Source organism: Nerophis lumbriciformis, linkage group LG10 (genome assembly GCF_033978685.3).
Source record: "Nerophis lumbriciformis linkage group LG10, RoL_Nlum_v2.1, whole genome shotgun sequence".
Lineage (NCBI taxonomy): Eukaryota > Metazoa > Chordata > Actinopteri > Syngnathiformes > Syngnathidae > Nerophis > Nerophis lumbriciformis.
In genome coordinates, this window is record NC_084557.2 from 20468014 (window position 1) to 20480008 (window position 11995).

The 11995-nt window shown below is 38.6% G+C and overlaps 1 protein-coding gene across 2 annotated transcripts; it reads right to left on the reverse strand.

Moving 5' to 3' along the window:
- Positions 1-719: 719 nt before the first annotated feature.
- Positions 720-6837, reverse strand: mterf2 (mitochondrial transcription termination factor 2). Of its 2 annotated transcripts, XM_072913922.1 has the most exons (3): positions 6767-6778; positions 3767-3937; positions 720-3665 (listed from the first exon to the last, which is right to left on the reverse strand). In XM_072913922.1, the coding sequence occupies exon 3, from the start codon at positions 3633-3635 to the stop codon at positions 2508-2510; it is 1128 nt and encodes a 375-aa protein (XP_072770023.1). In that variant the 5' UTR covers positions 3636-3665; positions 3767-3937; positions 6767-6778; the 3' UTR covers positions 720-2507. The 2 variants fall into 2 exon arrangements, with proteins under 2 accessions (XP_072770023.1, XP_061826063.1); XM_061970079.1 differs by lacking the exon at positions 3767-3937 and having other exon boundaries at positions 6767-6837.
- Positions 6838-11995: the final 5158 nt, after the last annotated feature.

Below are 11995 nucleotides of genomic sequence, written 5' to 3' on the forward strand. Positions count from 1 at the left end.
TTTGAAATCAGAAAAACCTAGTAGCCAGGGTCCAAGGGCCGCAGGCCCCGGTAGGTCCAGGACAAAGTCCTGGTGGAGGGTTCAGGGCTTCGCCCCCCGACGCAAAATGATTATTAGCATTCAGACAGGTTAAAATGTTGCTAAAACCATCACTTTTCTATCAGTCACAGTGACTTTTCAAAACAAAAATATTACAGCAAAAATCATATGGGTTGATTGACATGTTTATTCTGTAAGCTAACTTCAATAGTTTGAAATTATTTTGACAGTTAATGCCAGTTATCCTGTCAACCTTTCACAAGACTTCAATTTGTTAATTGAAAGTATAAACAGTATAAACACTTTTTACAGTAAACAAATGGTAAAACAGTACTAAACAATTCCATTAAAAAAAAAATTGGTGTCATTATTAACTTTCTGTCCAAGCTTGTATAATCTACTGCCTTGTTCAATTGTAAAAAATATTCTGTGCCTAAAATTCACATTTCTATCACAATTATCATACTGTAAACATGGTAAGCTAACTTCATTAAAATTAATAGTCCTGTCAATAGCATGGAATTACAATTCAAATGTAGTTTTTTTGTAAGCCTTTCAAAAGAATTCAAAAGATGAAAAATTAATGAAAATTAATTTAAGCCATCAGACACTTGAAAAGTGGCACATCACATCTCTAATGTAATCATTTGAACTTTTCAACAGAAATAGCACTGCAAAAATTTTAAGGACATACTTCTGTATTTTGGTAGTTATGCTGTCAACATTTAACAAGATTTCTTCAACTTGGACTTGAAAGCATAAATAGTATAAACACTTTTAACAGTATGTCGTGCTGTGAAATACAGCCGACAGGATTGCGCACCAAACACGAAGCAAGGCCAAAGCGCATGTATGGTGCAGGAGAACAAAGGACTTCTTTCATTTAAGGTTTGTGATAAACCATCAAACTCATTCGTTAAAAGGACTCTATAGTAATAGAGGGTTGGAATTGGGGGTTAAATCACCAAAATGATTCCCGGGCGCAGCCACCGCTGCTGCCCACTGCTCCCCTCACCTCCCAGGGGGTGATCAAGGGTGATGGGTCAAATGCAGAGAATAATTTCGCCACACCTAGTGTGTGCGTGACAATCATTGGTACTTTAACTTTAACTTTATAAAGCGAATTTTTCTGGACATTATCATGCAAGAAAAGTTTATTTTTGGGACCGCGATCACCGCGTAATGATTTTTAAAGGTTGCATTACAAACATTTAACTGTCCCATGTGATCAGCCAGTGCGATTGGAAATCCATGCTCAATTATTGCCTCCGTAAATAAAACTTCGGGCGGGTGCGGGCGGGTGCAGTTCTGATCAAACGTTACATCGGGTGGATGGCGGATGGTTGACGACTTTCTGAAGCGGTTGCGGATGAAATATATTGCCTATCCGCGCATCTCTAGCGGGTACTAAACTTAATGGTCTCGGAATTAATTATTGTCTTGTTGTTGTTGTCTCCCACCATTCAACATATACTGAAGTAGCCTTATATACTGTTGAGTTTGTTGCTTTAAAACGAGACCAGTAAAAACGAAAGTATGGTCTGGAGTGTCATGTGTGGCTGTAACAATAAAAGAAGGGATCCAGTTGTCGAGTTGTACTACTCACGGCTTTACAGCTACTCCGAATGCTAGCTGCTAGCCTCAAACACATACTGCATGTTGAAACATGAAGACTCGTCGCGACCCGTGCATAATCACAAAACAAAAAGCACAGAACAGCTCAATTTCAAAAAGAGAGGTAAAACAAAAGTAGTGAACAGAAGGAAAAAATTTCAAATACCGTGGTAACGTCGGACAAGCAGAAATGCACAAAGCCATTGTTAACGGTGGAAGTCTGATGCTTCTTCAGCACCTGCAGTGAGCGAACTCGTCCAAAAGATGGCGCCATAGCAAAAATAATAACACACCTTTCCATTTATGTTAGGTTCTGCGCATGTCAAAGTAAAATATTCCGATTTAAGGTGTGATGCATGAAAATGCCCGTCGTAAATAATTTTTTTCAGGGTCCATGTACACAGTAACATTCTAATCCGATTGATGATCAGATTAAAATAAATGTTGTCCATGTACACATGGCTAATAACACTACAACGTGGTTAATGTTCCAGCCACAAAATGTAAATGGAGTATTGCTGGTGCGTTTTGAATGTTTTTTTATTGGGTTTTATGGGCGGAATAGAGGACCTCCCATTGGCTCCGTTGTAAGCAGACTTTTGTCTATGTTTATTTAGTTATGTATTGAGTTAGAATACATTAAAAAATACATCCGTCGTTACGTCTCTCATAATGATTGTGAATAGGCAAAATTCCCCAACAAAGTGCAGTTCCCCATTAAAGACAACAATTTTTAAGAAAAAAAAAGATGTTGAATTACTCAATACTTGGCAAAATGATTCATACAAAGGCTGAACGTAACGGTTCATTCACTCCTATTAGATGGTACCTAATCAAGTAGCTAGTGATTGATATCAGTCATCTCCTTTCAAAGGCGCAACAGGATTAAAAATAGGTCTCTCTCGGCGAAGCTGTAATTTCGCATAGCTTGTTTCAAAGTCTTTCTTGGTGCCATTAAGGACGTCCAAACTAGCTGTCCGGACATCATAACCATGTAACTTCAGCCTCTGGATGCGATAACTGACGATTTGTGTTGTCAGTTCCAATACGGTTGGGGTTTGTGTGATTTGATACATGCTGATCCCGGCGTTACAAAGTCCCTGGAAGCGTTCAGCCAGAATATCTTCTGGGTAGTAAAGTAATGCGGGACATTTGAGAATAATGTCTCGCAGTTCTGCCTCGGAGCACCCCAAGGTGTCCTGGGAGTACGCCAGGGTGTGGCGCATGCTGTCTGGGTTTAGATCAGTAACAAAGCCTTTCAGTTTGGAGAGGAGGTACAGGAGCTGTGCAGTGGTGAAGCCTTTGTCTCGGAGGAACAACATGTTGTGCCTCAGCACTTCAGGTGGTTTGAGGAGTACAAAAGGGTTCTGGGTCAGCAGCTTTTGAAGCCAAATCTTCATGTTGGCCTCTTCTCCTCCGAGTTCCTGGTACGTCTGCTGGAGGTTGCATACCATGTCCTCGTTCTGCTCTACTGGACGAATGAAACTCTGCGGGGCGCTGGCCATTAGCTTGGTGATGATTCGCTTGTTGAGATTTAAGTTTTGGAAGTAAGTAATGTTGTTACGCTGGTTGCCATGGTGGCTTGAAGATGTGAAGAAGGAGGCTGGGAATTTCTCTATAATACCAACCAGTTCTTTCTGGTTGGGGCACACTGACATCCACAGATCCTTCTGTGCCAGTGTTTGTGCTGGATTGCAAAGCACAGCTTCAGGGTAAACAGTTAAGATCCGGGAGATAATGGGCTCCGAAGCTCCAATGGCCTTCAACAGGTCTGCAACCTCCACTGTGTAAGCCGGACTCTGACGCAAGACCCAGCCTTTCAGCTTCCGGACCTTTTGGATGTCCACAGAGAGATCATAGAGAGCCTTGACGGTCTGCTGGTTCTCTGCTGAGGTGAGTGTTACACACGGTCTGAGGTTCAAAGGTGAAGATGTCACATGGCGGCACTGAAGGCACAGCATTGCCGTGGCGAGGCGCAACATTGATAAAAGTAAGGCGCTCACTCGGATCACCTATGTGAAGAAAAATAAATTGTAGTGAGGAATATAATCTACTAACTCTTCGGGGATCATTTTGCAACAAATGCAGCAATTACTGTACATTACATTGGTACCTAAGCATCCCATTGGGGAAATTCTTGTTTTGCATGATGTCGGTCCCTCTTGGATTTCACGCCTATTCATGCAAATTCCATTCATCCATTTTCTACCGCTTGTCCCTTTCTGGGTCGTGGGGGGTCGCTGGAGCCTATCTCAGCTGCATTCGAGCGGTAGGCAGGTACACCCTGGACAAGTCACCACCTCATCGTAGGGCCAACACAGATAGACAGACAACACTCACACACTAGGGCCAATTTAGTGTTGCCAATCAACCTATCCCCAGGTGAATGTCTTTGGAGGTGGGAGGAAGCCGGAGTACCCATCCCTGCGAGTTATGCGCAGCCTCTCAACTATCTCTAATCCCTGCATTTGCTCAGAGTGAATGAATAAAGAATATATGGAAAATAACTAGTATGTATATGTACATATACAGTGTCTCACCAAAGTGAGTACAACTGTCCACCACTTTTACTGCAGTACATATATTTAAAGAAGAATACTAGAAATTAAGTTTACAGGGTTTCCCGCAGGGCTTTGTTGTTAAGGCGGCTGCCTTAACAACAAAGAGCCACCGCCTAAACTATCGTCTCAAAAAGCTGCTCCCCCAGCATTGTCCCACCCACAGAACCATCTGATTGATTACACACAGAGCGCATGGAGTCAGTGCTCACGGTGGGGTGAGCAGAAAGGTGTTTAGCAGGTAAGCATAAGGCAGCGGACTCTCCCCAAATTATAATAAACACCTCCAGTCCTCTACAACTCAACTACTAGTAACATCACTATGAGCCCGTTGACGGTTTAGAAACATAAGCGGCAGCTCAGCTTGCTCGCAGTCCTTGAGGTGAAGGCTGATTAGCTTTTAGCGTAACGTTAGCTCACTGTGCGGTGTGCGCGCCCCACATGAAACGGACAGCAAAGCCCTGTCTGTCTGAGAGAAAGACAAGCATTATTGACCTACAGTTAACAACTAAGTTATTGCACTTTACCTTTTTCTGTGTTGATTGGGCTGTGTTGAAGCAGCAAAAAAAAACATTATGTCAAATGATGAGTTTCCTGAAGCTGTCTCTGATAGTTTATATAATAATGTAACTGCATCATAAAGCCTACATGAACTCCATGGTGTTCAGGGATAACTAGTCTCTCCTATTGCTATTGTACTATTTTTTTCAGCTATAGTTACATTAATCATTAGTAATGTAGCAGCCTAGTTTTGAATGGCAGGGTCCCTGCTATCACATGTTGATACAAATATAACATTAAATAATAAAAATCAACTACAGGCTTCCCAAATGCTGTAATAAATTAAGAATGATGAGTTGAGCATATTTCAGCATGTGGCCCCACATTTTAACTCTTTTTTTTTAAACGCTTATTGCAAATGCTTACTTACAGTAAGTTATTAATTGGACTTAGTAAGTCATTATTTTGAATTAGTAAGTCATTATTTTGACTTAGTAAATTACTAAGTCAAAATATTGACTTACTAAGTCATAATAATGACATACTCAGTATCTCAGGTAACTAGGACTGTTTTGTGATTTGTTTTTACTTTACGGAAAAAATATTGAGATATATATCGTATATCGCCATTCAGAAAATGGATGTTATTTTGAAATGCTAAATATTTTTGTTTATTATAAGATATTGTTATTTGGTATTTTTTTAATAAATATGTGCTCAATGTAATCAGAGTCTGTAGTCTATTGCCCCGCCCAGGCTGTGGTGGCAATTGGAAAAACGCTTTGATTTATATTCTGTTGCTTTGCTTACGTAACTAATACATACATTGAAAATCCTCCTGGAGTTTTTTAGAACTTTTAACAAGCAAATTTAGTTTTCACACAGCCGCTGCAATAAAGCGCACATGTATGCAATAGTGTGTGGGGGCGAACAGTTTCTTTTCGGTTGTTTTGTTTTTATTAATGCACACATGTAAAAGTGCAATTTCGATGTTGATGTAGTGCATTTACTGGTTGTTTATTTAAACTATTTTAGGCTATAAAGTGTGAATTATTCGATTAGACGATTAATTGAAAAAACATAGTAATTACTTGATAGCTGCAGCCTCAATAATAATGCAAAGATTTGTATTTGAATAAGCATACCAATTTGATATTAAAAAATGAATACAAATAGTCAAAGTATTAGAGCTGGGTCACATCTCTACATCTACAAAACAAATGTACATTCTTCAGCCACAACCCTCTCTTTGACCTAGGTAAACTACTGATTACTAGGGAATCTTTTCCATTAAACGTGTAAAAAGTGATACTGTGTAAGATAGGTCCAAACCGCATTAATTGTACTTGAGTAGAAGACTTGTTGTCAGCGAGTTTGCTGTTTCATATGGTAAGAAAATAAATGGTTCCTAAGCATCTTATTCAAGTTATATTGATAACAGTACACGTTATCAGTTCATTATTGATCATGTTTTGTATTTAAAATATAGTCATTTCCCTGAGGGTTATGGTTTTATTTTGTTATTGTCCCTACAGTTGGAGCTAAAACTAAACATTTATGACCTTCTCAGTTAATGTCATTATTATTTCCCATTAGTTAAAAGGTCTTCACTTAGAAGAAAGTAGGGCTTTTATTTTCTTAAACGCAATCGTGCCTTGTTTTGGGATTTGACCTCACAAAGATTGGCGACAACTGGTGTGAAACATTTTATAAAAAAACAAGAATGTACCCCTATTTTCTTAAGATGTTAAGGTTAGTCTCCCTCATCATATTTCTATTGCAAGCAGTCACTCGAAAATGTTTTATCAAATGTTCAATGAGGGCGGATGTGCAGCTTCAAACCTCCATTATTTACATTCCATCACAGAATTTACTGACACGGTAGGCAGAGCGAAAAAAACCCGGTATATTTTGTTTTTTGCTTAACAGCGAACTGAATTTAAAGCGCCGCAATAAAAAAAAATAGAAATTCCATAATTCTGTCAGGACGAGTTGTGGAAAATTAGTGTTAGAACGGCTAAATGTACGAGATAAATACTCTTACGACACTTTACCTTCAGCAGTGGTCAGCGGAAGTGACTCTTAAATCGAATTTCTTCTTCTGCGGTTAAAATTCGTATACGCCACAGCGCCTTGTAGAGGCCAAAACTGGTAAGGCAAATCCATGTAAATGCAGCTCACGAGTTCAACTACTGCTTCTGCTGTTATTATCATTTTGAATAATAGTAATTATTACTATAAATTAATATTAAAATAATAACTCTGGCTTCCTCCCACCTACAAAGACATGCTAATTATGCCCGAGAATCCTTTAAAAAAAAATTAGAACTTCACTTTAAAATTCTTTCTACCTCTAACAACCAAAAAGCTGAGAAAACTATGATGCTGTGTTCCAAATTTTGATTATTTACAGAACTTGTGTGAGCCCATAGCTTTAGAATTTGCTACATATATATATTTTGCATTCTACTTTAATTTCTTTATTGAGTTACATTTACAACCCCCTGGAGCTGTTTTGTACTGTTTTTTGTTTGTTTGTTTTTTTACTGTTTCTGTACTTGTTTTGATTATTCTTTGCTTGTATGTAAATGTTACATATTATAAATTAAGTTTTTTTTTTTTTTTATAAATGGATGGATGGATGGCAACTATAAGTAATACCTAACTTTAATAAGTTCATCATGAGTGCAGAACTATTTATGCAATAATGCGAGTGTACCAGTTTAAGTCCTCATCTTTAATGTTTATCATGGATCATACAGTCGTGGTCAAAAGTTTACATCCACTTGCAAATGACATAATGTCATGGCTGTCTTGAGTTTCCAATAATTTTTACAACTCTTATTTTTTTGTGATAGAGTGATTGGAGCACATACTTGTTGGTCACAAAAAACATTCATGAAGTTTGGTTCTTTTATGAATTTATTATGGGTCTCCTGAAAATGTGACCAAATCTGCTGGGTCAAAAGTATACATACAGCAATGTTAATATTTGGTTACATGTCCCTTGGCAAGTTTCACTGCAATAAGGCGCTTTTTGGTAGCCATCCCCAAGCTTCTGGTTGAATTTTTGACCACTCCTCTTGACAAAATTGGTGCAGTTTAGCTAAATGTGTTGGTTTTATGACATGGACTTGTTTCTTCAGCATTGTCCACACGTTTAAGTCAGGACTTTGGGAAGGCCATTCTAAAACCTTAATTCTAGCCTGATTTAGCCATTCCTTTACCACTTTTGACGTGTGTTTGGGATCATTGTCCTGTTGGAACACCCAACTGCGCCCAAGAACCAACCTCCGGGCTGATGATTTTAGGTTGTCCTGAATAATTTGGAGGTAATCCTCCTTTTTCATTGTCCCATTTACTCTTTGTAAAGCACCAGTTTCATTGGCAGCAAAACAGGCCCAGAGCATAATATTAACACCACCATGCTTGACGGTATACTTGGTGTTCCTGGGATTAAAGGCCTCACCTTTTCTCCTCCAAACATTATGCTGGATATTGTGGCCAAACATCTACATTTTTCTTTCATCTGACATCACATGGACAAAGATAAGACCTTCTGGAGGAAAGTTCTGTGGTCAGATGAAACAAAAAAATGAGCTGTTTGGCCACAATACCCAGCAATATGTTTGGAAGAGAAAAGGTGAGGGTGTTAATCCCAGGAACACCATTTCTACCGTCAAGCATGGTGGTGGTAATATTATGCTCTGGGCCTGTTTTGCTGCCAATGGAACTGGTGCTTTACAGAGAGTAAATGGGACAAAGCTTGTGGATGGCTACTAAAAGCGCCTTATTGCAGTGAAACTTGCCAAGGGACATGTAACCAAATATTAACATTGCTGTATGTATACTTTTGACCCAGCAGATTTGGTCACATTTTCAGTAGACCCATAATAAATTCCTAAAAGAACCAAACTTCATAAATGTTTTTTGTGCTCCAATCACTCTATCCCAAAAAAATACGAGTTGTAGAAATTATTGGAAACTCAAGACAGCAATGACATTATGTTCTTTACAAGTGTATGTAAACTTTTGACCACGACTGTATGTTCATAATTGGACCACACACTGGACCAGTTAATTGGAGATAGTTGTGATTGTCCATAGGTGTGAATGCTTGTGTGCTGTGATTGGCTGGCGAGTGATTAAGGGTGTACCTGACTTTCATCTGAATGTTACCCATGAATAAAGATTGTATGGATGTGTATTTTGGCAAAATAATGTATATTGAACAGCAGCTGGTGCGCCTCTAGCATATGGGTCCACGATTAGACACTTTGTAATCAGCCGAGAGTAGAATTGGTGTGAACACATGTAGAGTTTTCTCACAGTTGGTGCTTCATCATGATGCTTGATCACCAGCTCCGCAAGCTGTTCCCTGAGCAGCACTCGTGCTGCTGCAGAATGGGAAGCCGTCTTCATTATGTATTCGTAAACAGATGAACTACCTGGAAGAAAAACAGGTCAGAGCTTTTTTTTGCAAGGCTTAATTTGTTGGGAAGAAGGAATTTGTCCCTCCATGGACCAATATGCTTTTTCAAATAATAGCACCGGCACAAGTAACGTGTTTTGTTTCTGTATAGTTTATTTAATTTTTTTTGGACATTTTCTTCATTATAGGAAACCACTTTCTTACAGGTATGAATACGCATGAGGGCCTGTCGTAAACAGTTCCATCCTCTCTCCTCCCGTCTGCAGTCAACCTGTCGACAGATTTGTGGCCTCTATGCAGGTTTTTTTAAAAAGTCACGCAATGGTTGTATTTATTATAAACATGCCCAACAAAGACACATACCGTATTTTCCGCACTATAAGGCGCACCTAAAAACCACAAATTTTCTCAAAAGCTGACAGTGCGCCTTATAACCCGGTGCGCTTTATATATGGATAAATATTAAGATTCATTTTCATAAAGTTTAGGTCTCGCAACTACGGTAAACAGCCGCCATCTTTTTTCCCCGTAGAAGAAGCGCGCGGTGCATGCTGGGATATGTGACGTTTCATTTCCATTTGTGTGTTTATGTAAAGACCCCAAAATGGCTCCTATTAAGTGTGTTGTCTGTCTAATTATAAATAATGCAGACGAGGCGTGTTAACTGAGTTCTCAACGTTTACTCACAGCGTGCTCATAACCACATTCTAACTCTCAGCATACAACGCTTCTCAGGGCTACCGCGCATGCTCGTAACTATCGTTGCATGCTGGGTAGTGTAGTTGTTATATTTGCTAGCTCATAACAGCACATTGAGAGACACGCTTACGCGCTTAATTCAATACTCGCCGTCATTCCGGGTGGATTGACAAAAGACCTCCAGCCGCTAGATATTGGTGTCAACAGGGCATTCGAAGCTAGACTGCTAACTGTGTGGGAACAGTGGATGACGAAGAAGCGCGCGGTGCATGCTGGGATATGTGACGTTTCATTTCCATTTGTGTGTTTATGTAAAGACCCCAAAATGGCTCCTATTAAGTGTGTTGTCTGTCTAATTATAAATAATGCAGACGAGGCGTGTTAACTGAGTTCTCAACGTTTACTCACAGCGTGCTCATAACCACATTCTAACTCCCAGCATACAACAACGCTTCTCAGGGCTACCGCGCATGCTCGTAACTATCGTTGCATGCTGGGTAGTGTAGTTGTTATATTTGCTAGCTCATAACAGCACATTGAGAGACACGCTTACGCGCTTAATTCAATACTCGCCGTCATTCCGGGTGGATTGACAAAAGACCTCCAGCCGCTAGATATTGGTGTCAACAGGGCATTCGAAGCTAGACTGCTAACTGCGTGGGAACAATGGATGACAGAAGGCGAACACACCTTCACTAAGACGAGGAGGCAGCGCCAGACGACGCCAACATCTGCCAGTGGATCGTAAATTTGCCCAACTTTTCACTTCGGACACCGAAGACGAAGGATTTACGAATGAAGAATAACTTCAGAAAGTGAGCGCTATGTTTATTTTGTGTGTTGTGACATTAACGTTCGAGCAACATTATGTTGCTATTGCTCTGCACTATTTTGAATTTTACTATGTTTGTGATTGCACATTTGCGTACATTTTGGGAGTGAACAGAGTTGTTAGAACGCTGGTTTTTAATATATTATTAAAGTTTGACTGACCTATCTGACTGTTTTTTTGACATTCCCTTTAGCGCAGCGTAGGCGCGGCTTATAGTCCGGGGCGGCTTATTGGTGGACAAAGTTATGAAATATGCCATTCATTGAAGGTGCGGCTAATAATCCGGTGCGCCTTATAGTGCGGAAAATACGGTACATATACGACAATTCTTCTAAAAAAAAGAGGAGAAATATAATCTTAGAGAAAATTTTTATTTAAAACAGTTGTACGCGCGTACAACATTTAAGACCTTCAGTATATCAATATGTGGAATTAAATTATGGAATGGATTAAGCAAAGAAATCGAACAATGTACTAATATGATCCACTTCAAGAAACTCTTCAAACTTAAAGTGTTTACAAAGTACAAAAAAGAAGAACCATGATAAATCCATCCATTTTCTACCGCTTTTCTAAATGTATTTCATCCATCCATTCATTTTCTTGATAATTATATTTATCTCACCATATGAAATATTACTTACGTCACTAATTTGTTATTTATTTATTTTTAATGTTATTACTTATGGAGTATATTGTGATTAAATTGAGAACAAAAGTTATAGCAACTGCTATGTAAAGGAAAAGGGGTAGGATTAAATAAGCTCTGCTTCTTCCTACTCCTTTTCAAACATGTTGAATAGAGGAACTGGAAATTGTGATGTATCATGTTGCATGCATGCATGTTCCAAATAAACACAAACTCAACTCAACTCAACTCAACATATAAGAACATTGCATGTTTACACTTGTGCAAGCCAACATATGCGAAAAGGAGTAGGAAGCAGCAGAACAGATGAATAGTTGTAAATTTAACTGATTGCGAAAATACATTTTAAAAAGGAGTGAAAACTAACACAAGCATTGAAATGTTCCAAACAGTTTATAGACATTTTTATTTGTCTTTATTTGTTTTTTACATAAAATATATACATCATATATGATTGATATTACTTTAATTAAATAAGAATTAAAAATAACTGTAAAGACAGATTGAAACATGATATGATAAATTAATAAAGGGGATAAAACTAACAGAAACATTGTAATTTCATTTTTTTTTTTATTTTGAGATATATATTTTGTCATATTCCTTTGACATTTCACAAACATTTACTCATATTTTGTTTTATCAGTACTTGTATGTTTTGAACACCTTTC